Here is a 22,320-nt window from a genome sequence, read left to right as displayed (position 1 = left end):
CATTGACGCCTTATCCTCAGTTTGTGTTTTATTTGTTTGGTGTGTCGACGTGAGTGAGCGGAGTCTCTGCTTCTTACGTGAAGCACTTTGATTGACGTCACATTGCATGATTGATTCGTCACTAGTTTATTAAATCCTTCACGTTCAATGTTTAGTAATCTCTTCACGCTGCTGCCACGACGATGAGAGAGTATCGAGGAAAATTGCTGCCAAATGCCGTTGTGGTGTCTTGCTCTTATTACTATGAATCTTCTGCTTCAGTGGTTCAACTGTATCCACTCAGAGGAGATGGAGACCAGTAATGTGCAGCCAGATTTTCATTTTGTCACCTCTGACACTTTCTGTAGCAGCCAAACACGTCGCTCTGTACACAAGTTAAACTCTCAGAGAGAGGCGGCACAATAGGACAGGAATCATACTCTCACATGTTCAGTGAAACGCTGGAGTTTCTGTTCTCTCTCTCGATGAGGTGACAAAAGAGTGATAAGAGGAAAACTGATCTGACAGAAGACGAAAAGTGTCTGCAAGAGCAGGAGGTTTTCCTTTTTTAAATGTGTGACATATTCACTCATTACCCACACGGCAAAACACATGGGGTATTTCTGTTTTCTTCCTATTAGAATACAGAGATGTGTTTTTACTTTTGAAGCTGTGAGAAAAAACCAGCATCGGGTGCTTATCAAAACGTCAAGATTTATAGTAAAGACTGTCCTTTTGCATTTAAGGGAGAGTACACAAAGTATACATGGCTTTAAAAAATAAAAAAATAAAATAAAAACCAGCTACACACCAACATGTTTCCACTGAACAGTAAAAGGTGGACACACAGCAGGTGCCTAAACAAGTCATCAGAAACAGGTAGGTGCAGTAGGTAGAGATTGATTGCTGGTGTGGGATCAATAAAGTCTAATCTAATCTAATCTGATCTACCCTGCTAGAAAAACCCTCACAGCTGGGATGCTGGACCAACATCCCATGCTAGACCGGCACCAAAACAACAACAACATATAAATGGTTTGTATTTATAAAGCACTTTTCTAGTCTTGATGACCACTCAAAACTGCAAACATATGCTGGCGACCAGCTCTTCTGATATGTTGCTTGATTTTCTAGCAGGGTAATATAATCTAATCCAATCCAGTCCAATCCAACCTGCTAGAAAAAACATCATATCTGGAATGCTGGACCAACATCCCATGCTAAAAAAGCACTAAAACACAACATATGCTGGTGCCAACTCTGCTGAGCTATGACTGTTTTTCTAGCAGGGTAATCTAATCTAATCTAATCCAATCTAATTTAATTTAATCTAATGTAATCTCATCTAATCTACCCTGCTAGAAAAACCAGCGTATCTGGAAAGCTGGACCAAAATTCCATGCTAGACAGCAATAAAACACAACTAATCTAATGTAATGTAATGTAATGTAATGTAATGTAATGTAATGTAATGTAATGTAATGTAATGTAATGTAATTTAATTTAATTTAATTTAATTTAATTTAATTTAATCTAATCTAATCTAATCTAATCTAATCTAATCTAATCTAATTCAATTCAATGCTTAAAAAGTAATACATTAAATCCATAATGCATGGAAAATGTATCCTATAGCTGTTCCATGCCAGAATATTGGGGCGTCAGAAGTCGGAACTGGGAACAGAATAGCAACAGAACTATGTGCATGACTGACTTAATTCTAACAAATAAGACAGACGTACTAGTCCTATGCCAGGGATTATGAGGTTGGTAATCCGACTACAGCTGGAACACAGTTTAAAAGTCCTTGCGACGCCTTCAGATGTTAACTTCACTGATTCATACCACAAAGGACCAGTCAAGTCAGCAGCTGTCAGAGCTGGCACTTTCTTCCCGCGGAGGCCAATCTGTGTCATAGCAGGAGCAAAAGACGAGTGTCATATATCACAGCTACTTGGCTGCGAATCAAGACAATCACATCTGTTATTTGTCCTCGAAAAACACGGGATTTGCGTCGTTTGCTTGAACAAATATCAGCACACGTCTCCCGCCGATGGAAATATGTTGAACACTGGAGCACCGACGAGCTTCCAGATGGTGCCAATGTTACTTTCAACCCCATCGTAACAAACTCGCTGACCAGGCCTGGTGAAAGTAAAAATCCGCTGAACAACTCAGAGTAATGGCACTTTTGGCAGCTGAGGACCTGACGTCTAGACTCCACCCAGCTGTCTGCCAAGCTGCCGCACTGCACCGCCCATCTGCTGAAGACACCGAACTCTACATCCACGACAACTCAACAGCAGAGGACATGTATTTAAATCACCCAGTTCTGTTCCATCAAAGGATGTTCCGTTTTTAATGGGATTCAAGAAATGCAGCAACGGTATAATAACATTAAAACAGTTGTAGCACAACTTGGCTTCACTCGAGTCGACTCTTCTTTCCAAGCGAGCTGAGCCGATACTAAAATGTGACATCGACAGACTTGCCGGCCACTGATTGGTCAGAGAGTGACGTCACTAGAAGAGTCATGAGCGCGATGTCCGACAGATGAATCAAACCAAACAATGTCGAACTTTAGATCAGTTAAAAAGCCGAATCACAACTCGTTCAGCCATTCTTTTAGTTCAGCGATTGTGTCCGACGGAGTTTGTGTTCCGGTCATGTAGGAAGTACTGAACTAATTTCGCAAAGTGGACTCCTTCCTGTCTTTCTTTACTCCTGTTTTCAATTAGATTAGGGTTTTTTTTGTCATATATTTTTGGTTTTCTTTTTTGGAGTTAAGGTTAGGTTTGAAAAGAAGTTTTTGGCATTGAGCCTCTCCGAAGATTAATAAAACTGCCACACTTTTGAACAGACTTTGGATTTATTTTGGCTTTCTTTGGAAAGACCAAAGGTGAGCCAAGGCGCTACGTGCATGTTACACAGTTCCCGTCCCCCGGGCTTTGATACAGAAATAATAGAAAAAGCAAGAAAATCATGGTGAAATCCAGACCAATGAAGAGGAGACAGAATTTATGCTTTGTCACCTAAATAATTAAATATTCCTGAAGTTAGTTTAAACAGCTTAAGTTGTTTTTGGTGTTAATGACACTCAAACTGTAGCTTTACGCTACAGTTTTGCCATTCACACTTTCATACAGCACATCTGCTATCACACATCTTTCATACCCATTCACACACTGCCAACACAGCAGCAGAGGGGGGTTAAGTGTCTTGCCTAGGGACACATCAGTTTGTAGATGAGCAGAGCTGGGAATCCAACACACAACCTTCCAGTTAAAGGAATACTTCACCGATTTGCATTTAGCTTTGTATGACTAGAATAAACCCCTATTCTAGTCATACAAAGCTAAATGCTAATTGGTGAAGTATTCCTTAAGAAGACTTACGCTACCGTCACCCACCTATGATGTAATAGAGGAACTAAACAGGGGCATATTACCATCTTGCATATTGGAGACAGACACACCATTCAACAAACTGACAATAGTCCAATTAAATGGCATAGGACTGTGCATGGAATCATACTCTTGATAATATGTCAATACCTCATACAACCACACGTCAATGATGCTTGAAAATATTAACTTAAATAATACCTACATGTTATCTTTTCCAGTTTTGATGGTTTCAGTGACATCACTGCATTAATGACTGCAGTGGCGGGACACAGCAGACGTGCAGTAAACTCCACGTCTCCGTCCTTGTTGCCATCTGGTGGCGACAGCGAGGAATAAGACGCCTGCATGCAGTGTCTGTGCTTCTGTGGTTACATAATCAGCAAGTGAAGCAGCATGAGTGAGCGTTTAATCTCAAATATGGGCATTTTATTAACAAGACAAATATTTACAAATAGCCACAATGTGTAAATATGTATGTACACTTTTACTTCTGAAAACATTCCATGGCTATAATCTGGTAAATTTGCATGTTAATGTTGACTAATCGACTAAATTAACAAATAAAACACCTTCATCTGGGTCAAAACAGGAAAATCTGCAGTGATATGACTGAGGTCAAATTATTATTATTTTTTCCTATATAAGCCAATAACAGAATTTAAATGCAATACTTTCTTTTCCAGTTTAACTGCTGAACTAACCTTGAGCAGTTATAATACTTTACTGCATAATGTCCTGATACCTTGGTTACTGAATACTCACCAGCCACTTTATTAGGTACACCCATTTAACTAAATCTATCAAATGGCAGCAACTCACTGCTTTTAGACTGGTAGACATGGACAGGACGGGCTGCAAAAAAAGCTCAGTCTTTCAGAAACTGCTGATCTGCTGGGATTTTCACACACAACCATTTCTGGGTTTCTACAGAATGGTCTGGGAAAAAAAGGACAAAGGAAAATCCAGTATGTGGCAGTTCTCTGGAGGGAGATAATGTTTTGTTGATGCCAGATGTCACTGGAGAATGAGCAGACTGGTTTGAAATGATAGAAAAGACAGTAGTTACTCAACCAAGGTACGCAGACTGAACTACAGCAGCTACAGTAGCAGACCACACTGTGTACCTAATAAAGAGACCGATTAAGTGTATATGTGATATATAATAGGATATATCTTACATTTTAAAGTCTATATTCTTCTGTTTGTCATTACACAGGACTTACTTGGAGGCACAGCCACCAGGTGGAGCTGCTGTAGGCCAAGGGAAGGGAGGATGTGTCTGGCCTCTGATGATTTCATCTTGGCAAGGCGTGTGTGGCTTGTCAGAATGCAGAAATAGAACAGATAAACACACAAGGCAAAAAAAGGTTATAAAAATAGAAAACTAGTGGTCAGCCGATGGCTTCACTCTTTAATGTGCTGCTCCGCTTTTGATGACCGGGCCTATTTTACCCTGGGACAGGGCTGGTCTCGAAGACATGTGATTCAAATGCAAGACAGTGCATAAAAAAAAAGCTTCCATCATGTTTCTCGCCTTGGGCTGAGTCATCCATACAATATAAATCCTGTCACTTATATTTAGATCACAGTATATTTTCCCCATACATATGTTTGAAGTTGCACTTGGGACTGAACCTAGTGGAGCAGGAAAAGCACGTTGTATGTTTACACTAAAACAAAATATAACTGTCCTCTCTCTTCCCACCGTGTCCCTCCCTTGCTGAATGACGGTTGTTCCACCGAGCGTGCCAGTGGCTGTGCCGCGCTCAGTGGCATCAGCCAATGGTGGAATCCCCTGGTTGCGTGTCTGTACTGGATCCCCTGTGAGCTTACACCACGTTGCCACTGCTACAGCAAACATCACACCCCGCCACAAAGTCTCGCACGTGTGTGGGATTTCACTGTTGGAGAAGCAGCATAATCTGGCGTCAGCTGCCCGTCTTACCTGCACACATTACTGCATTTTTAGAAAAAAAAGAAAAAGTGACCAAAACAACTTTTCTGGCAAAGAAAATTAACTTAATTTTATTAAAATATTGAATAGACACCTTCCTCACCAAGTTCACAATAAAATGTTTAACCTCCTCTGAAAGAGACACGATAAACCAAAACAAAAATTAGTTTCCAAATAATTTTAAATATTCAGACAACCGCCAAATGTCCAGCTCATGATAACAAAGCCATGGAAGGACTGATGAGAATGTGTGGATATCTTACGGTTTGCTTCACTCGGACGTATGAAACCAATATTTAGACTGCTAAAACAAAACCATTGCTTTTTGCTACAATGTGCAAAGTTTTCCATCATCACTCATGCTCGCTGTCTGACAGGCTAATTCCTCAAAAAACAAAAGACCCAAATAAAGTAAAGACGATAAACAACAATGACAACAACAAAAAAAAAAGGACAACAAATTTCCCATATCTACTCCATTATCGTGTAAGACAATGTAAAAATCAACTACTACTGTGCAACTACATCCAACGGCTTTGTTTTGTGATAACTAGAGGAAATGAAGTTGTGCAGGATCCGAGTCCAGGCTTAGTTTCCTCTTAAGGCAGGTAAGCTTTAAAAAAGGTCCTCTTCATCATCAGAGACGAGGACGACCGGGCGGAAGAGTGTGCTTCACAAAACCCCCCAAAAAAATCAAGAGACACATGTGTCCTTCTCTTGAGCTTCCTTCAAAGTCCATTTTTCACCGTCTTAAGTAGGTGTGTGTGTGTGTGTGTGCACGTATTTACAATTTATCCAAATGCACCGACACCACGGAGCCTCAGCGTACTTCAGCGGAAAGCAAGGCACCACCTCCCATATTACATCTCATGCCAACCTCTTCATGTGTACATGCCACTCACTATCATCCTGAGATAAATCTCAGACGTGCTTCTCTCCTCTTTTCCATATCTTATTGATTAGCATTGGTTTACGATTGATTGCATGTACTGTACACTTGTTTTATGTCTTATATTGGCATCTCCGGGTGGAGAATTTGGTTGTACTGAGTATTTGGACGATTGCAAAGAGGAAGAGGTGGGGACACGTAATGAGAGGAGGAGGGGGCGGTGCTGTGTGGGCCTCTAGAATACAGGCATTCTGGTGGAAGTGAGAGTGCAGACATTGATGTCCTCAGTGTGAGAGGCTCTGTGCAGGGACGGTTCTGAGGTACTGCGGTTTATCTTAGGGAGGGCATGCTGCAGAAGTTCAATGGAGGACAAAATCTAGAAAAGTGCAGAAATGAGAAGAAAAGTGCACATTAGTTTGCTTTTTTGAAGCACTCATAATTCAACTTGATCCCCAAAATTACAGGGAGAGAAATAGTTCACCTGCGGGAAGAGCGGCCTCTCATCCTTGGACTTCTTGATGCAGTCAGCGACCAGCCGTTTCATGGCTTTGGGGCAGCTCTTGTAGAGTTTACTGAGGTCCGGGGACAAATAGCCTCTTCCCACCATAAAGATTATCTGGGGGGGGTCAGAACAGATCAGATGAGACTACAGCTACATCCACATTACACTCTGCTGTATATCTGCTTCACAACAAGCTGTCACACCACATTGTTACACTCATGAGCAACATTCTGTACTGTTGTGAGTAATGTGCGATTATTTTCATATATGCAGATTAAATTGCACATATTTGAGATTAAATTAAAGAAAGGACGTCTGTGAAGATTCTCGTGTGCAATGCAACAGAGAATATACTGTACACCGTCTGAGGCAAGCTTCAGACAGTGTATATATGAAATAATGTAGAGTTAAATTACTGAGTCAGGTTAGTGCGACAGTAGGAGACACCTGATCAATCCTTAGCGAGCTCAGAAATACTTTATAAATATGGCCAGTGAGTCTAAGGTGACAAGCATTTAAAACACTGGAGTTATTATAACGGCATGAGAGCATGATGCTGCGGAGATAAAGGATGATAGGAGAACTCTCTGTGCTTGCCAGGTCAGCTGAGTACAAAGTCATTCTACAGTATCAAGGAGACCAGGGGTACAGCAACTGGATCATAACAGTAGTCACAGGCACATTTTTTACAGCAACTTAAGCCTGTTTCAAAACGGACCCTAAACTGAACTGAACAAGGAGCCAGGCACGATCCAAAGCACGTCTTGTGGTGTGTAAGAGGATGAAAAACCACGGATCACATACGCATAACCATGCACCCCTTTTCTCACACACACACATACAGGGTTGTGTTACGGGGTCTAAAATTAGGCCACTGGCTCCAGGGCGTCCGCCTGTGTTCCATGGTGGGCCTTAGGCCAGCTCCACAACCCCCTTCAGACAGCGACCCAGTGTCTTTCCACCACCTTCTGCCCTGGGTTTCTAAACCGACAGCGGGACCAAGGCGAGGATCAGAGCTCAGACACGCAGTACATTTCCATGCACAATTAATTCCAGCTACGACCACAGCTCGACTTAACTGTGCATAAAAACGTCAAACTGTACTACTGTCCTTGTCCCAGTATACAAGCACTAGCAATGAATTGATTTTCTTTTTAAATCAAAGTGTCTGACTCCATTATGCTGTTGCCTCACAGAACAAGAAGGTCGCAGGTTCTGTCCCGGTTTCGACCAAGGGCCTTTCTTTTGGAGTTTTTATGTTGTCTCCAGCTGTGTGTGGGTTTTACTCCATGACACAACGATACAGAGGTTAATTGGACATCCTAAATTGACGTGTTGGCACTGCAATGGACTGGTGACTTGTCCAGGGTGTGACTCCACCAATTGCCCTTGGTCAGCTGGGATTGGCTCCAGTGCCCTGTGACCCTCGTGTAGAGGATAAAGCGGTAGACAACAAATGAATGAATGACTCCGCTATGCAAGGTGCTTTCTGGTTGACCAAAATAACTTCAGCTGACAGCTAGCTGGTACCGTGTCATGTGCCATTACACACCTTCACGCCTTAAATTGTTTAAGCAAAGAGTATAAATTTAATCTAGCTAGTTACAAATTGCTATTTGGTATTTTTTTCTTCTGTGTACTGGCTTCTTCGATTATTACTGCATGCGCCGAGTGCTTGAACAGCTTAGGTCCAATTAGGTTTAGAACAACTTTGATAAATTAGATTTCGTACAACAGTCTGACTAACATGTTTACATGTATTTTAACAGCTGGGTTTTGGTCACACTACCGACTGACACACTGACTGCTATGACAAAATCAAGCAAGGTAGAAAAACTTGTTATTCTTATTATAGCCTGTAAGACTTAATATACCGTTTGAGCTGTGTAAATGATAAAGATTTTACCTGATCTCTAATTGCTATCTGGGAATACGGGAGCTCTCCCGTCATGAGCTCAAAGAGAACAATTCCATAGGAATAGACATCCGACTGGAAGCTGTAGGGATTCTTATCCTGCATTCGGATAACCTCAGGAGCCTGTGGACATAGAGGCGGAAAAAAACATCAGCACAAAATGACATTCTCTGGTTTATTATACCTCTTTTGTTTTTGCCTTTTTCTTGATTTTCATGACTCAGATTTCTTACTGCTTCAGTGAAATTAAAGCCGCGTTACTGACCATCCAGAGAATGGATCCAGAAGGCTGCTCCACCTGATGAGAGCCGCTCCACCTCGTCTTCACTGTAGCAAGACCAAAATCCCCAATTTTGACAGTCAACCCTTCATGCAAGAAGATGTCTGCACCACTGTCAAGGAATTTAAAGCTTCAACACATAAACTAACTGTACATTAAGTGCACGCAGAACAAGTACAAACACTAAAGAACGCTGACGAAAAAAGGATACTGTTGGACTTCATGTCACGATGAATGATGTTCTTTGCATGCAGGTAACTGAAAATGAGACATAAATCACATAAGGTTAATATTTCCTAATTTGTTTGTCGTTAAAATGTATCAAAACTTAGGGACTTACTCCATGCCCTGAGCCGTCTGCCTGGCAATGTCTATGAGGTGGATCATCTTAAAGTTTGTCTCCAGGACGTGAATGTGTTTGTAGAGGCTGCTTCCCTCGCACCACTGGGTCACAATGGCTAGGTTGTCCTTTGTCATGTAGCCCATGAACAACAGGATGTTGACATGTCGTGTTTTCCTGCGACAGCATCAGAGGGGAGGAAGAAATCACCACCAAAACAAAGATAAAAGTTTGCAATGAATAAATGAACGATCAAACTTCAGCTGTTCGATAAACAAACACTGCAGCCATGCTTGACTCTTACCGCAACACAGCCACCTCATTCCTGAATGCCTGGAACTGTTCTGGTGTTGGATCAGTCACCTTTAAAATCTTTACTGCTACATCACCTACAACAAAAAATACTCTATTGTAAGCAAACATTAAAACCTACACACACACACTTATCTTCCTCACCATTCAATGTGTCAATTAGAACAAGTAGTTTGGGCAGGTTTCACCGATTATCAACATGAGCCAAATTTTATTGTGAAAAGGTGTGTAGCACCAACAAATGCATGGCTTCAGACTGAAGAGTCCCTGCATTTAGTTTAGTTTAGTTTAGAGGAGTATTTAAATGTATCATTTTCAAACACAGCAGACACTCCCACAGCAGCTCCGCGGCAGGCGAGCAGGAAGACACACGTGGTGTTGAATGACAGATACACGAGAAACACGGCAGATCAGCGCTGCTGCCGTCACACGCATCAAGTGTGAAACCGGCTTTAGGTATAGTTTGGGAATGTGAAAGTGTTAGTGGTTACACCTGAAAGTGCCCTGCCCCGTCTAAAATGCATTCCTACCATGCCATTTCCCTTTGTACACAGTTCCAAAGGAGCCTGAGCCGATGCAGGAGTTCAGGTACACTTCACTGGCCTCAATCTCCCAGTAGTAACTTGAGTCCCGTTTGTCCCGAGGCCTCTGTATCAAAAAAGTGCTCATTATGCAAATGATGTGAGAGGCGCTTAAAACTGATACATGCGTTTTAAACCAATATTCTTACAATTATTCAATAGTGACTTACAATTTTATTCTTTTCGTGCGTGTTGAAGGAAGGTGCCCTCTCTCGCTTATCTGGAGCAGGGGCTTTAGATTGAGACTGGGTCCAGCCTGTGGGGCTTTGATTGGGGGAACTTCCCGCTTTAGGAATACAAAGAGGAAAAGAAGGAAAGGATTCAGGATGGATGTTTTTGGTTGTATCCATTATCATTTGCTGTATAAATTAAAAGAAAATCACACTAGAAGACTACAGTATAATGTGTTCAATTAATTTGCACATTAAAATCTTCTTTTTTTTAACCATCTGTGCTGTACTATAGTACATTTTGTACTACTTTTTAGGGTGATTCTTAGTGGACATCACATTAAATGATTTATAAGCAACAGAAATGGGGGGAAAAGATTGATGATAAAAGACTGCAGGGCATTTTTTAATGGCCCATCACATCTTTAATAATCTCACTTTATTACTACTCTCCACTACAGCAACAGATTTTAATGCCCATTATGTAATGGGTGGACCTCACTGTGAACTGCTGTGAGGGGTGTGGTGGTTATACCATCAAATCACAAGTTTGAATAAAAAAAAACATAAAACTTTGCACTTCATTATTCAAATTCAATGATAATCTTTATGGGGTGAGAGTGAAGTGAAGAATTTGTAATCATGCAGGTACCTACCTGAATCATGATCACGCATTGCATCCTAGAGTGACAAAAACACACAAACAGACAAAGCTTGTCAGTTTGTTTTCACAATAAATCATATGCTGTGCTGTCACTCATGTTAAGCCTTCAAAACTAAGATGTGAATGCAGATAGCCTGTGTGCGAGGCATGCCATTCAGACCAAACACAGACAATCTGCTCTCTAACCTTTTCTGGTCTCTCAGGTGAGGCCTCAACAAAAGACTGGGAGAAGTGCACAATACCTACTTTCCTCTTCAGCCAGAATCTATGGCACCAGGAGCTCGGGAAGGTATTCAGGCATTCTAGCTACTCCCCAACAGGGTACAATACAACAGGCCAGTGGGGAAAGGAGGGAAAGGGACAGAGTAGAGTAAAGTGAGGAAGGAACAATGACAAGAGTGATGCTCAGGTTTCTACCAGCTCAGAAAATATGGGAAATATTCTTTGAAACATGCAAACCTAGTGACCTAGTTGTGCAAATAAAGTGGCAATGAAAAAGCAGAAACTAGAACTCAACAGGAGGAAGTAAAGAGTGGGACAGTTTAAAAAAATTGCTAGAATATAATACAGTCGGAGTAATAATCAAAAAAACAAACTGTCCATATGTGGATTATTTAACACAGATTTAGGTAAGAGACATGAAGAATAATGCATGGTGCAGAAAAAAGGAATGCTTGAGATGTGTGAGGGAGAGAAAGATCACTCTCAGGCAGGAGATATTTTAGGAGTGGCTGCCTGAACCTACAGAAGAACCCAAGGGGCCCATATGGTGTGTAGTTACCTCAATCATGCTGCTGTCTACAGGCAGGGTAGTGCTAACCATGTGGACGTTGGGCGTGGAAGTGGAGCGCTGTCTCTGGGAGAGGCCGACGCCTGTGGGTGGGTAGGGTGTGGTGTAGTTGAAGGCATGAGGGGTGGAATAGCGGTGGGCTGAGCTGCAAGGGTGAACAAGTACCGAATATTAGGATTGAGCAGTGATAGTTTGTCACTGCGTCAAAACTGACATTTCACAGAAAAACAGATGCTGAATTCAGTGACTTCTTTAAAAGTGGGCCGCTATGTGGGTGTGGTGCTGGTGGTTGGCACGGGGGTTTTCTGGTTTCATTTCTGTCATTTTCTCTCACTTTCCTTTATCTAATTTATGTTGTACATAGAAAAGCTACTTGCACACATGCAATTTGAAAGTAGGTCAAAGTGGTTATGTGCCAATTTTATTGTGGTTTTGCCCTTATTTCAAGCACTGGCTCAGCTGAAGGGCACCACGCTTACCAGGAATGCATATTAATAACCAAACAATCCAAATATTGACCTATGATATTCCCTTTTACAAGCACACACTTTCATTTCGACAAGATTAAATATTCAAAATAATTTTGCACTAGAACCATTTATCTGTACTGAACTGGTTAAAATGGGGACAGTGGGGATCAAGCTGAACAGGGTAAACACAGATCATATTACATCACACTTATGACTGCACTCCTGCAGAACAATCCCCTTTTGCCAACACAGAACTTTTAAGCATTTAAGCAACTTGATACTTTCTGAGTGCTAATTTGGCAGCTCGGTGTGCTTTTAACTATTTGAAGGGCTCTTGAAACAACAGACTCTTTTCACGCCTCTCCTTACATCAGCTCGCTGACTAGTAAGCCCCCATAATGACGCTGATGACGTTATTAAAAGCAGGATTTAATTCAATTAAGATTAAAGGTTCTTTAGAAATGAGATCATGACTGCGAAAAAAATAATTGCACAGGTTTGTGTTCCTTCTTGACCACAGTATTCCTCCGTCAAACACCATTTGGCATTCACATCCCTACTCGCAGGACAATTTCAGTCCAGACTGCGCTTGTTTGTGGTTCGCCTATGGCGGAACAAGTCACCAGACATTACCAGAGCAGACGTGTCCCTCTCTAGAATCTGTCAGAGATGCACTTCTGCCTCCTCACTAAACCCTGAAGTACCAAAAATGCACCTACTGCACATCAGCACTCCCCAAATTTAGTTCTTACAGCAAAGTATCCCACTGTGTCCAAACTTGAGTATCTCCAAGTCTACACATGGTTCACCCACCCAACATGTCAAATTTATTATACAGTAATCTGAAACAACTGGAGACTTTAAAAAGCTATCACGTACCTGTAAATGAATTTATACACACTATATATATATACATACACACACACACGTAAAATAGAGCACAAGGTTATGTCATGTCACCTTGGAAACCGTGTTAGGGATTCTCTCATTCGCCGGGATGTAAGCGGTGGCAATGATGGGCCACTGCCGTCGCCAGGTGTTGGACATAGCCTGAAAAGAGGAATAGAGAGATTAGGGTTTGTGTTTGTGTGTGTGTGTGTGTGTGTGTGTGTGTGTGTGTGTGTGTGTGTGTGTGTGTGTGTGTGTGTGTCTGCTTAACTCAAATAACTGTCATTATCACTGATTACTGACCACTATGAATTAATGAAAAATAACAGTACAGGTACACAAGATCATACTCTTATGATCATACTATATGAAGAAGCTTTAACCAAATCAGAGAGCTGTGTTATCATCAGAATCTGTTTTTTCTTTCCTTTAATTACTTAAAAGCACAATTTCAGTTAATTTTCACATTTAATTAGCCGATGAACGTGCTAAACGGGGTTAAAATGTGAAAATAAAAGATACTATATGATATACATGTTTGATAGCCCTTTTACATGATGCTTGCATGTCAACCTGAAGGCACTTACAGGAGTTGTCTGATATTACTCCAGTCCACACACATCGTGGGCACTTTGGTGCTACAGTGCTCATGGAATTTGTAACCGCATGTTTGGCAACGGAAACCATTCAAAAGAAACTTCTGGCAGATATCACAGAAAGCCAGCTTCAGATATGTTTTCCGAACCTGAAAATAAGAGGAAAAGAAATACTTTTAATTCTTTGGCAAGACGCTCTTTGGGTACCGAGGGTATCGTAAGTGCTTCAGGTACTTACAAAATTGTGTGTTGTCAGAGGAACATGATCTAAAACCTCCACCAGCAGCTCTTCCCCGATCATAGAGGTGGAGTCAGTATTCCAATCCATGCGGAATTTTTTACTGTCACAAAAACGGACAAAAGATTCTCATGAAAGGATATCAGAGTGACTCAAGCAATTAAGAATATGATCATTGTGGATCTCTGGTTTCAAACCCATAACAGTGGTGAGCTCACCTCCTCTGTCCTGGAAGCAGCCTGAAGACAGCACAGCACTGAGGCTGCAGCCCTCGAACTTTTAATGCTTTAATCAGGCAACTGTGCAAAGTCATACCTGGTCGCACATTTACCTGACAAATGACAAAACAAAGATGTAAGCAGCTCTATAACAATACGGCTAAAGTCTACCTGTAGTGGAAATCAACTCACCACGGTGCGTTGCTGGTTCGGGAGGTAGACTCGAATAGTGCTGCTCGTCTTGGAGTCGGGCATTTTGCTGTCATCTGAGGAGCGGCGCTGGCAGGAAAAGCCCTGCACCATGGTCGGTGAAAGTAACGGGCCCTCGAACGCAGAGTCCTTCATTCCGAAGCCGTTGCTCAGAGTCTTCCACGCTCCCTGGAGGTGCTCCATTAGTAAGGCCAAGTGCTCTCAGTGGTCTGAAAAAAAGGCACACAACAGTACACTAACAGTATTAGTGCTCAGAAGGCTTGAAAGCACATATCACCATTTGAATCCTTAATTAATATTACATAAGATCTCTTTCTGTGTGCAGAATCAGTACAAAAGTGTAAATCAAATATATGATAAATGTTTTCCAAGTCCACTCTGACCAATCTTTGAGTGTTGAAATTAATTACCTGAAATGAAATGAAATCGGATGTAAAAGTCAAAATTTTACAGGAGGGGAAAAAAAAAACAGTGAAATAAATGAAGGTTTGGTTAAAGGGAAATTTCTATAATTTAATTTTTTTTTTTTTCAAGTGTGGCTCTATGAGATAGTGATACATTATCAACACTGACTTTTCTGCTGTTTTCATGAACCAGCCTAAGACCGGGACACTCCCTCTCACTGAAAACATAACAACCTACAGGGGCAGAAAGAAAAACACATTTCAGAAACTTAGCAAAAGGCTAACCTGCTTAGGTCTACAAAATCTTAAGAATATGTCTGTTACTTTACCATTAAGACAGCCTTTTGTGGCTAAAAACATAAGTCTATAAACTGTTCACTCACCAAATATTTCAAAAACCGTAGTCAAAAGAAATTAATCACCCTTTAAAAAAACTTGAGACAGTGACATTTTTGGATGCAATCTCCAAAGAGAATCTCAATATGGAGGATGACGTGATCACAGCCATTTTTCAGTATCGAGAACACATTGACGTTTTGATCCAGTTAGTGGTCTTGTGCATAGCCGTTTATAAAAAATTAGTTTTATGTAGAAATTACATCCCAATAACTAGACTGTGGCCACATTTCTTTCATCTTCCACTCCATTTAAAAAGCAGCAGCAATGCAGACAAACTAATCCACTCAGACAAAGAAATTCTCAGACCAACAATGGGGTCAGTCGTGTTATTTACAGACTATTTGTTCTGTGTGGTCGGCAATTAAAACACACCAGTTTATAACACACAAGGGAGGATCACAAAGTCCCCAAACAATGTCTGATTAAATAAAGAAATATACATATGAAGAACACTCCACAGGGAGAAAAAACATTTGTCAAATAAGTAGTTGCCTAAGGGGAAAAAAGGTTTAGCTGTTACAAAGCAAGCAGCACCTACCCATTACAAACACTATCCTCCTCTTGTGGTTTGTTTTCAATACAAACTGAAAAACTACACACACAAGTTTCCCTTCTTGGTGTTCACTTTCAATGTGTTTAAGTTTCCCCAGCTTAACACTCATTTGTCTCCGCTAAGAGATGCTACCACTGAAGAGATGATAACTGCAGATTATGGTTAGGTGTCACAGCATACACATACCCGTCTGTCACAACTACAAAGAAAGTGGAACATGAAGGACTGTAGGTCTGCCAGCCTTCACACACCATGCGACAGGAACTGTGTTCAAAACAAGAGCCGCGATCCGTCCAGAAAAGGGTATCAACAGAAGAAACAAGAACTACACAATAAGTATTAGACTTTAGTCCATTCTGCTAAGACATGACTCCCAGTTGGTCCCTCTAAATACCACTGTTTGTAGAGACTACACTTAAGTGTTTGAAGTCGGAAATGTAAGTGAGGTAAGTGTTTGTTGCAGGTTAGCATATTTTGGCACAGCACAGCTCCGAGACTTGTAGGGCTGAATGATATGAGGAAATTATGCAACTCTGATTTTTCTGACAGATAACACGATTGCTTTATGAAAATATCTTAGTTTAAAATTCATGTAGCATGTTTATATCCTTGCTTATATAGGATGACAACCTATTAAGCAATTAAAGTCAACTATATATATATACACACACATACATATATATATATATATATATATATATATATATATATATATATATATATACACACACATACATACATATACACATATATATATATATATATATATATATATATATATATATATATATATATATATATATATGTATGTATATATATATGTACACACACACACACACACATACACATATATATATACATACATACACACACATATATACACACATATATATATATAAAAGATGTGCTTACTATAAAGGACATACATACTAGTAGTGGTTAATATTTTCTTCAAATTGGTCAGTTTTCAGAAGCATTTTCTGGAAACTTTGATTTTTACAAACACCTTCTAAAAACTTGTGGAAGTTGCAGAAAGACTAAAATGTTACAAAATAGTATGACATTACAAAACCTTCTTACAAAGAAGGCACATTTTGTTGAGCATTAACATAAAGTGCAAAAAACAGGAATCTTAAATTAGATCATTATGCATCATGAGGTCCAAGAATGACTGGTAAGGTGCAGGCTCCACTTTATGAAACTTACTAAATACATCAGCAGGATCAGCAGGAACTAAAGTCAGCGAATTTGATTATTATCCACTATTATTCACGATTATCCTACTAAATTTGCAACAATATCTTTTAAAAAGGCACAAAAATAGGCAATATCATCTGGAAACTTGGTCATTGGAAATAACATTAAGGCCCCTGTTATATTTTACACGGCCAATTAAAACATTACAAACACAATACATATTTAACTTGTGCCAAGAATCATTGACACTGAGCAACACTAGCACAAACTTGAGACCTGCCACTTCACTGCTACTGTTGTTTTTGTGCAAAAAAAATCTACAATTAATTTCCAAAACATTTAAAATGCCAATATTTTACGTATACAATGCATTTAGAGTCTAACTCAGTAGACAATATGTCACCCTTTAAAGCAGAATGAGCCCATGCTGCCAAAGTCACTTCAAATTGGTCATCTTTCAGGAGTATTTTTCATTTTCTGGAAGCTTTTAGATTTAAAATACACCTTCTAAAAGCTTGTGCAAGTTTCAAAAACAGTACGATGTTACAAAAACTTCTTCAAAGAACACACATTTTCTTGAACTTTGACATTTAAATGAGATCATTTAAACATCATGAGGTCCAGGAAAGACTGCCAAGTTTCAGGCTCCACTTTGTGAAACTTACAAATAAGTCAGCGAATTAGACAGCATTTTTCAAATCACTCGCGTGGAATCTTGACTGATTTCCCACCATTCACAATTATCTTAATAAAGAACCTTCAACACGGCCAACTTACTGTGGGTGCTTCTTTTTTTAAAAACGAAAAAAATCGTGATGTTCGATGATATCGCTTAACCGCCGACACGGCTACTGCTTAAAGAAATGCACCATTAGCACAACTGTAGGAAATATTGGTAGCTACGCACATTTCATTAAGGCCCGGTAGTGCCAGATATTACAGTGAAATTGTGGCTGTAGGCCCAAACAGAGGCCAACTATATGGTTAAACTCCCCAAGTACGCGGCTCTATTTACCCTCCGTTCACGTCTCACTCGTTCAAACGATACCTTATCTCGGTCGTGTGCCTTATGGGGCAGCTGTGTTAGCCGCTGTAATTAGCATTAAACGCATAACCGGGATAGCAGCCATGCTAAACGCCGCGTAGCCTTGTGTGTGTGTGAGCTTACCAAGAGAAGTTACAGAAGTTGTGCTCCGCCATAACTTCAGGAAAAAGTGGCGTCGGTGACATCATCATATCTGCAACGCATTCAAAGAAAAAAAAGGAAAGAGAGAAAAAAGTTGCCAAAGGGAGAGGGGAAAAAAACCGCTGAAAATTCTGTGAACTACTGTTGTCGCCGGTGAGTGAAAGCAGTTGCAGTTGGACGTCGACGTCGTAGGCGTGTTGAGTTTTAGTGGCTACTTAAAATAATAATGGAGGAAAAGTTTGTATCTCCCAGACGTGCTGCTGTGCTGAATACGGGAGGAAGAAAAAAAAATCCGGCCGGACCCTCAAAAGTGACACGACGAGCGATACTCGCTTTGAATCTCGTGAGGCGACTTTCAAAGTAAAACTCCCACAAGTGCCTCCACGACAATGCTGCGCTCTCCTGACCAATATTTACGTTGTTGGTGGAGAAGGTGACAAGGTTTGAGTGGTTTGAGTCGTGCGTCCGTCTGACGCCACTGATTGAAACAGGAGCTTACAGTCATAACAAGAGTTACAAGCATCACGAGCACACACACACACACACACACACACTGACTGAGCAAAGCCCTCCCACTGCAATGTTACTGCTGTTAAAGCTGATAAAATTATATATAATTAATTTCAAATTAGTTGCATATGTCCGTGAATAATAATATCTTATCAGTATAAAATGCATTTAAAGTCTTGAGGGAGGATGAACTCATTTAAGTGAACGTTTTAGCAAAGATATTGATAGATATTGATATAAAGTTTGTTTTTGTTTTCTTAAAGCACTGATTTTGCAATAATATCTTTTGGAAAAAGAAAAAGGAAAAAAAAAGGTCACTACCGGTTTGGAGTCAAAGATGATTGACTCCAACTGCACCATCATCTGGAGACATGGGAACAGTGCAACACAGAGAGAGTCCTTGGCAATAATCCTGATAGTCTGTCTCTCAGCAATGTTAATGGGGGTTTTTATAGAGGAAAAATACAATAAATGAGCACAAACTGTTACTGCTTACAAAAATAGACACTTGATTTCCAAATTGTTTTACATGAGAACATTGAATATACTGTATAAGACACATCTCAAGTCTACTTCAGTCCACTACTACTTCTGTAGCTTACATATATATACACACACATAGTATAGATTTTTTTAAAAGTTTAGATTGCAACAATATCGGGTTTTTTTGTTCGATTGTTGGTTTTTTAAAAAGCAAATAAATAGGCCTACTACCAGTTTGGAATAAAACACTACTGATGAAGTACAAATTTGACTCCTGCCTCTTCACTGTTACTACTTACAAAAATATACAATTGATTTCCAAATTGTTTACATGTCATTATGTGATAACATTTTACGTATATGAAGAAATCTACTTCTGTAGCTTATATGTCACAGTTTGGGGGAGAATTAGGCCATACTGCCAGCAAATGAAGCAGTACATGTTTATATATATGTATATATACATAGTTTCAGCATATAAAGTATGGCTGCAATGATTATCATTTAATTAATTAACTGACTAAGAATCAATTACTAAATTAACCATCAACTTAAAAAAAAATTAAAATAGCGTTAATTGTGAATATTTCCTGCTTTTCTTTGCTCTTTTCTTTGTGGACAAAACAAGATATTAGAGCACATTTGGGAAACAATGAATTTAAATTCTTCAACATTTTCTAACATTTAATTAACTCCAACTATTTATCAAATCATTGCAAAAAATAAAAAAAATAACAGATTACTCAATTATGAAAATAAATGTTAGCTTGAATTTAAAGGCAAGCCCAAGTAAAAAATACTGATAGATTTAATTCTTTTGAAAAGTAAAAAGTGGGCCCTCTATAGGTTTGGAGTAAAAGATTATTCACTCCAAGTGCACCATCATCTGGAGACATGGGAACAGTGCAACAATGCATCTTCTGAAGACTTCCTCATTGTTATACCAGCAATGTTAGGTTTTCACATCAGATGAAAAAGACAATACATATCCAATGTATGATAAAATAAAAAAAAGGATATATTATGCAGGATAGAAAGTCAAGGGTAACAAAAAGTTGCACATAAAGTTCATGTAAAACTGACTATTGATTAATTTACATGGATTTGAAATGTTTCCATTGTGTCAAAAATCAGGTTTGGACAAACACTGTCAGTGTCTTCATCATCAAACTCTGAACCGTGTGTCACCGTGTGAACCTGTAACCTCCACACTCACCATGTGTTCACCATCTTTGTAGCATCCCAGTCTGGGTCCCCTGAGGTCCCCGAATCACAGATGGCTCATAGCTCCTCTCAGCAAGCTGTATAGGTGACACCGTCTGAGAATAAAAAAACAGCCTCACAAACAAGGCAGCAGAGCCAGAAAATGTCAGATAAAGATCTGATCCATAAAACCATTGTCGGTACTTATTATTTGACAGCAAACTGTATTTCCAGCCTTCAAACACTACATTTAAAAAAATAAAGATCTTTACAGTAGATACAGTCGTGTAACAGATAACATAAATACTGCTTCTGTGAGGATGAGGGCAGGGCTTTGTCATCGTGGAGCTTTTTAAGGTACTCCGCCCCAAATGCAACTCTTCCATTGTATTTCATCCACAGTGGGATGTTATGTCCATGCATCTGTCAATCCTTTCAGGTAATTTCCCCCCTGCTTTGCATTTAACAGTTGTGACGGTAATCGCAGGAGTGAGAAATCACTGTGTTTAGAGCTTTGTACACAAATCCACCTTAAGAGTGAGACGTATGCTGCTTCCCCACTTATTGATCTGACTGAGCACTCAGGCCAGTTAGCTGAGACACAGGTCCCATGGATTTCTGTCTGTATCGGTCCTGTACTCAGTGCATCTGTATATGTTTTCCACCAGGACGACAAGAATCTGCACCAGGATTGTGTGTAATAATCATTTTAAACAAATACATAATATGTTCACCATGTCTTTTTCTCTCTTTTTTGAGTTCCAAGTACACACTCTGTCAGTGATTTGCCTAAGTTTGGACAAACATTCTGCAATCAATAATAATAATGATAATAATAATGCAATAAACAGGTAAAACACATTCATCACATATGATGGAGACAGAACACAAGATAGCTATTGGAAATTTGATTAAAATTAGTTGGTTTTTTTTTAAAGTGTTTGTTTCCTAATGGTATATGAAGCTGTGAGTTTGGTACAGACATTAAGTAAATAAAATAAAACTACTTATGCATATAAATATATACTGTAAATGTTGTTTATTATGTATAGTAATTTTATTCCCTTTTCTTATTCAACCCAAGTGATCAGGTAGAGGGCATGGAGAAAAGGTGAATTTCATTGCAGCGATAACGGGTTATTTTTCCATAAAAACATAAATATATGGAAAATAAAGCTTTGGAATCCTTTGAAGCCTTTTGAATCCTTACCAAGGCTGTATGATGTGGGTAAAATATCCAGTCACAATGTTTTTACTTGTTTCTGAGATACCTTTAAAATGTGACTACTACAGTCTAATACAAGGATAATAACTTGAAGATATAATTTTTTTTAACACTTACATGCTGTGTTTTTAAACTGGCAAAGGAAATAGAACCATCTAAATAAAAGATTGCAATTTCATGATTTTCAACTGAAGTTCAACCCAGAGACATTTTGTGTTTATTTACTTGCACTAGCACTTTTAATTTTTTTTTTTTCTTGAATGTATATTTATTATGATTGATGTTTTTACCATGTCTCATATTGTTTGCTGGAGGTCAGAAAATAAGTAATTAATTGAACTAGGTGACGTTGCCAATAATACACATGAGAATAAAGCTGAAAGTTGAAATCACACTGCTAATTAAAAACTCAGCCAAGGACTTGTTTGTATGTTGAGCAGGTGAAACTCTGCAGCCTTGGCACTTTTCTCTGAGGCAACTGCCAACATTAATTGTCACATGAAAACATTTGATAACCTTTGACCTTGTTTATATTCATGATATACAGTGCTAAACATCATTTATTAGACCACCCCCCCAAAGGCACATCTGCCCTAAATGAACAGCAGTGGCAATTATAATTACCAAATCGTTATGTTTCTGTAATGGTTAATACACATGAAGCTAATAATTATTATTGCTATCCAGGAATGATCAAATTTAGTGTTGTACAAAAAAACAAAACAGAAAAAATAGCAAAGCACATTATTATTTCTCT

The 22,320-nt window shown here is 39.5% G+C and overlaps 1 protein-coding gene across 5 annotated transcripts; it reads right to left on the bottom strand.

The window, feature by feature from the left end:
- Window positions 1-5,395: 5,395 nt before the first annotated feature.
- Window positions 5,396-20,531, bottom strand: raf1a (Raf-1 proto-oncogene, serine/threonine kinase a). Of its 5 annotated transcripts, none has more exons than XM_058642337.1 (18): window positions 20,352-20,531; window positions 14,386-14,612; window positions 14,194-14,306; window positions 13,976-14,078; window positions 13,729-13,886; window positions 13,214-13,303; window positions 11,775-11,928; window positions 11,180-11,299; window positions 10,986-11,010; window positions 10,330-10,445; window positions 10,109-10,226; window positions 9,571-9,655; window positions 9,267-9,443; window positions 9,138-9,184; window positions 8,912-9,030; window positions 8,638-8,769; window positions 6,711-6,845; window positions 5,396-6,605 (listed from the first exon to the last, which is right to left on the bottom strand). In XM_058642337.1, exons 2-18 carry the CDS (start codon window positions 14,584-14,586, stop codon window positions 6,465-6,467), a joined length of 2,034 nt encoding a protein of 677 aa, XP_058498320.1. In that variant the 5' UTR covers window positions 14,587-14,612; window positions 20,352-20,531; the 3' UTR covers window positions 5,396-6,464. The 5 variants fall into 5 exon arrangements, with proteins under 5 accessions (XP_058498320.1, XP_058498319.1, XP_058498322.1 ...); XM_058642336.1 differs by lacking the exon at window positions 20,352-20,531 and adding an exon at window positions 18,125-18,652; XM_058642339.1 differs by lacking the exon at window positions 20,352-20,531 and adding an exon at window positions 18,125-18,651 and having other exon boundaries at window positions 11,240-11,299.
- Window positions 20,532-22,320: the final 1,789 nt, after the last annotated feature.

Source organism: Solea solea, chromosome 11 (genome assembly GCF_958295425.1).
Source record: "Solea solea chromosome 11, fSolSol10.1, whole genome shotgun sequence".
Classification (NCBI taxonomy): domain Eukaryota; kingdom Metazoa; phylum Chordata; class Actinopteri; order Pleuronectiformes; family Soleidae; genus Solea; species Solea solea.
Note: the sequence above shows the minus strand (reverse complement) of the source record. Positions and strands in the feature narration are given on the sequence as shown.

Bases quoted from the DNA above. Each gene is read 5' to 3' on its own strand.
- raf1a (XM_058642337.1), bottom strand. From the start codon at position 14,586: ATGGAGCACCTCCAGGGAGCGTGGAAGACTCTGAGCAACGGCTTCGGA. The intron at 14,079-14,193 runs GTGAGCTCACCA...TTTTTGTGACAG, and splicing joins CTGCTTCCAGGACAGAGGAG to TAAAAAATTCCGCATGGATT. The intron at 11,011-11,179 runs GTTAGAGAGCAG...TTGTCACTCTAG, and splicing joins CACCTGAGAGACCAGAAAAG to GATGCAATGCGTGATCATGA.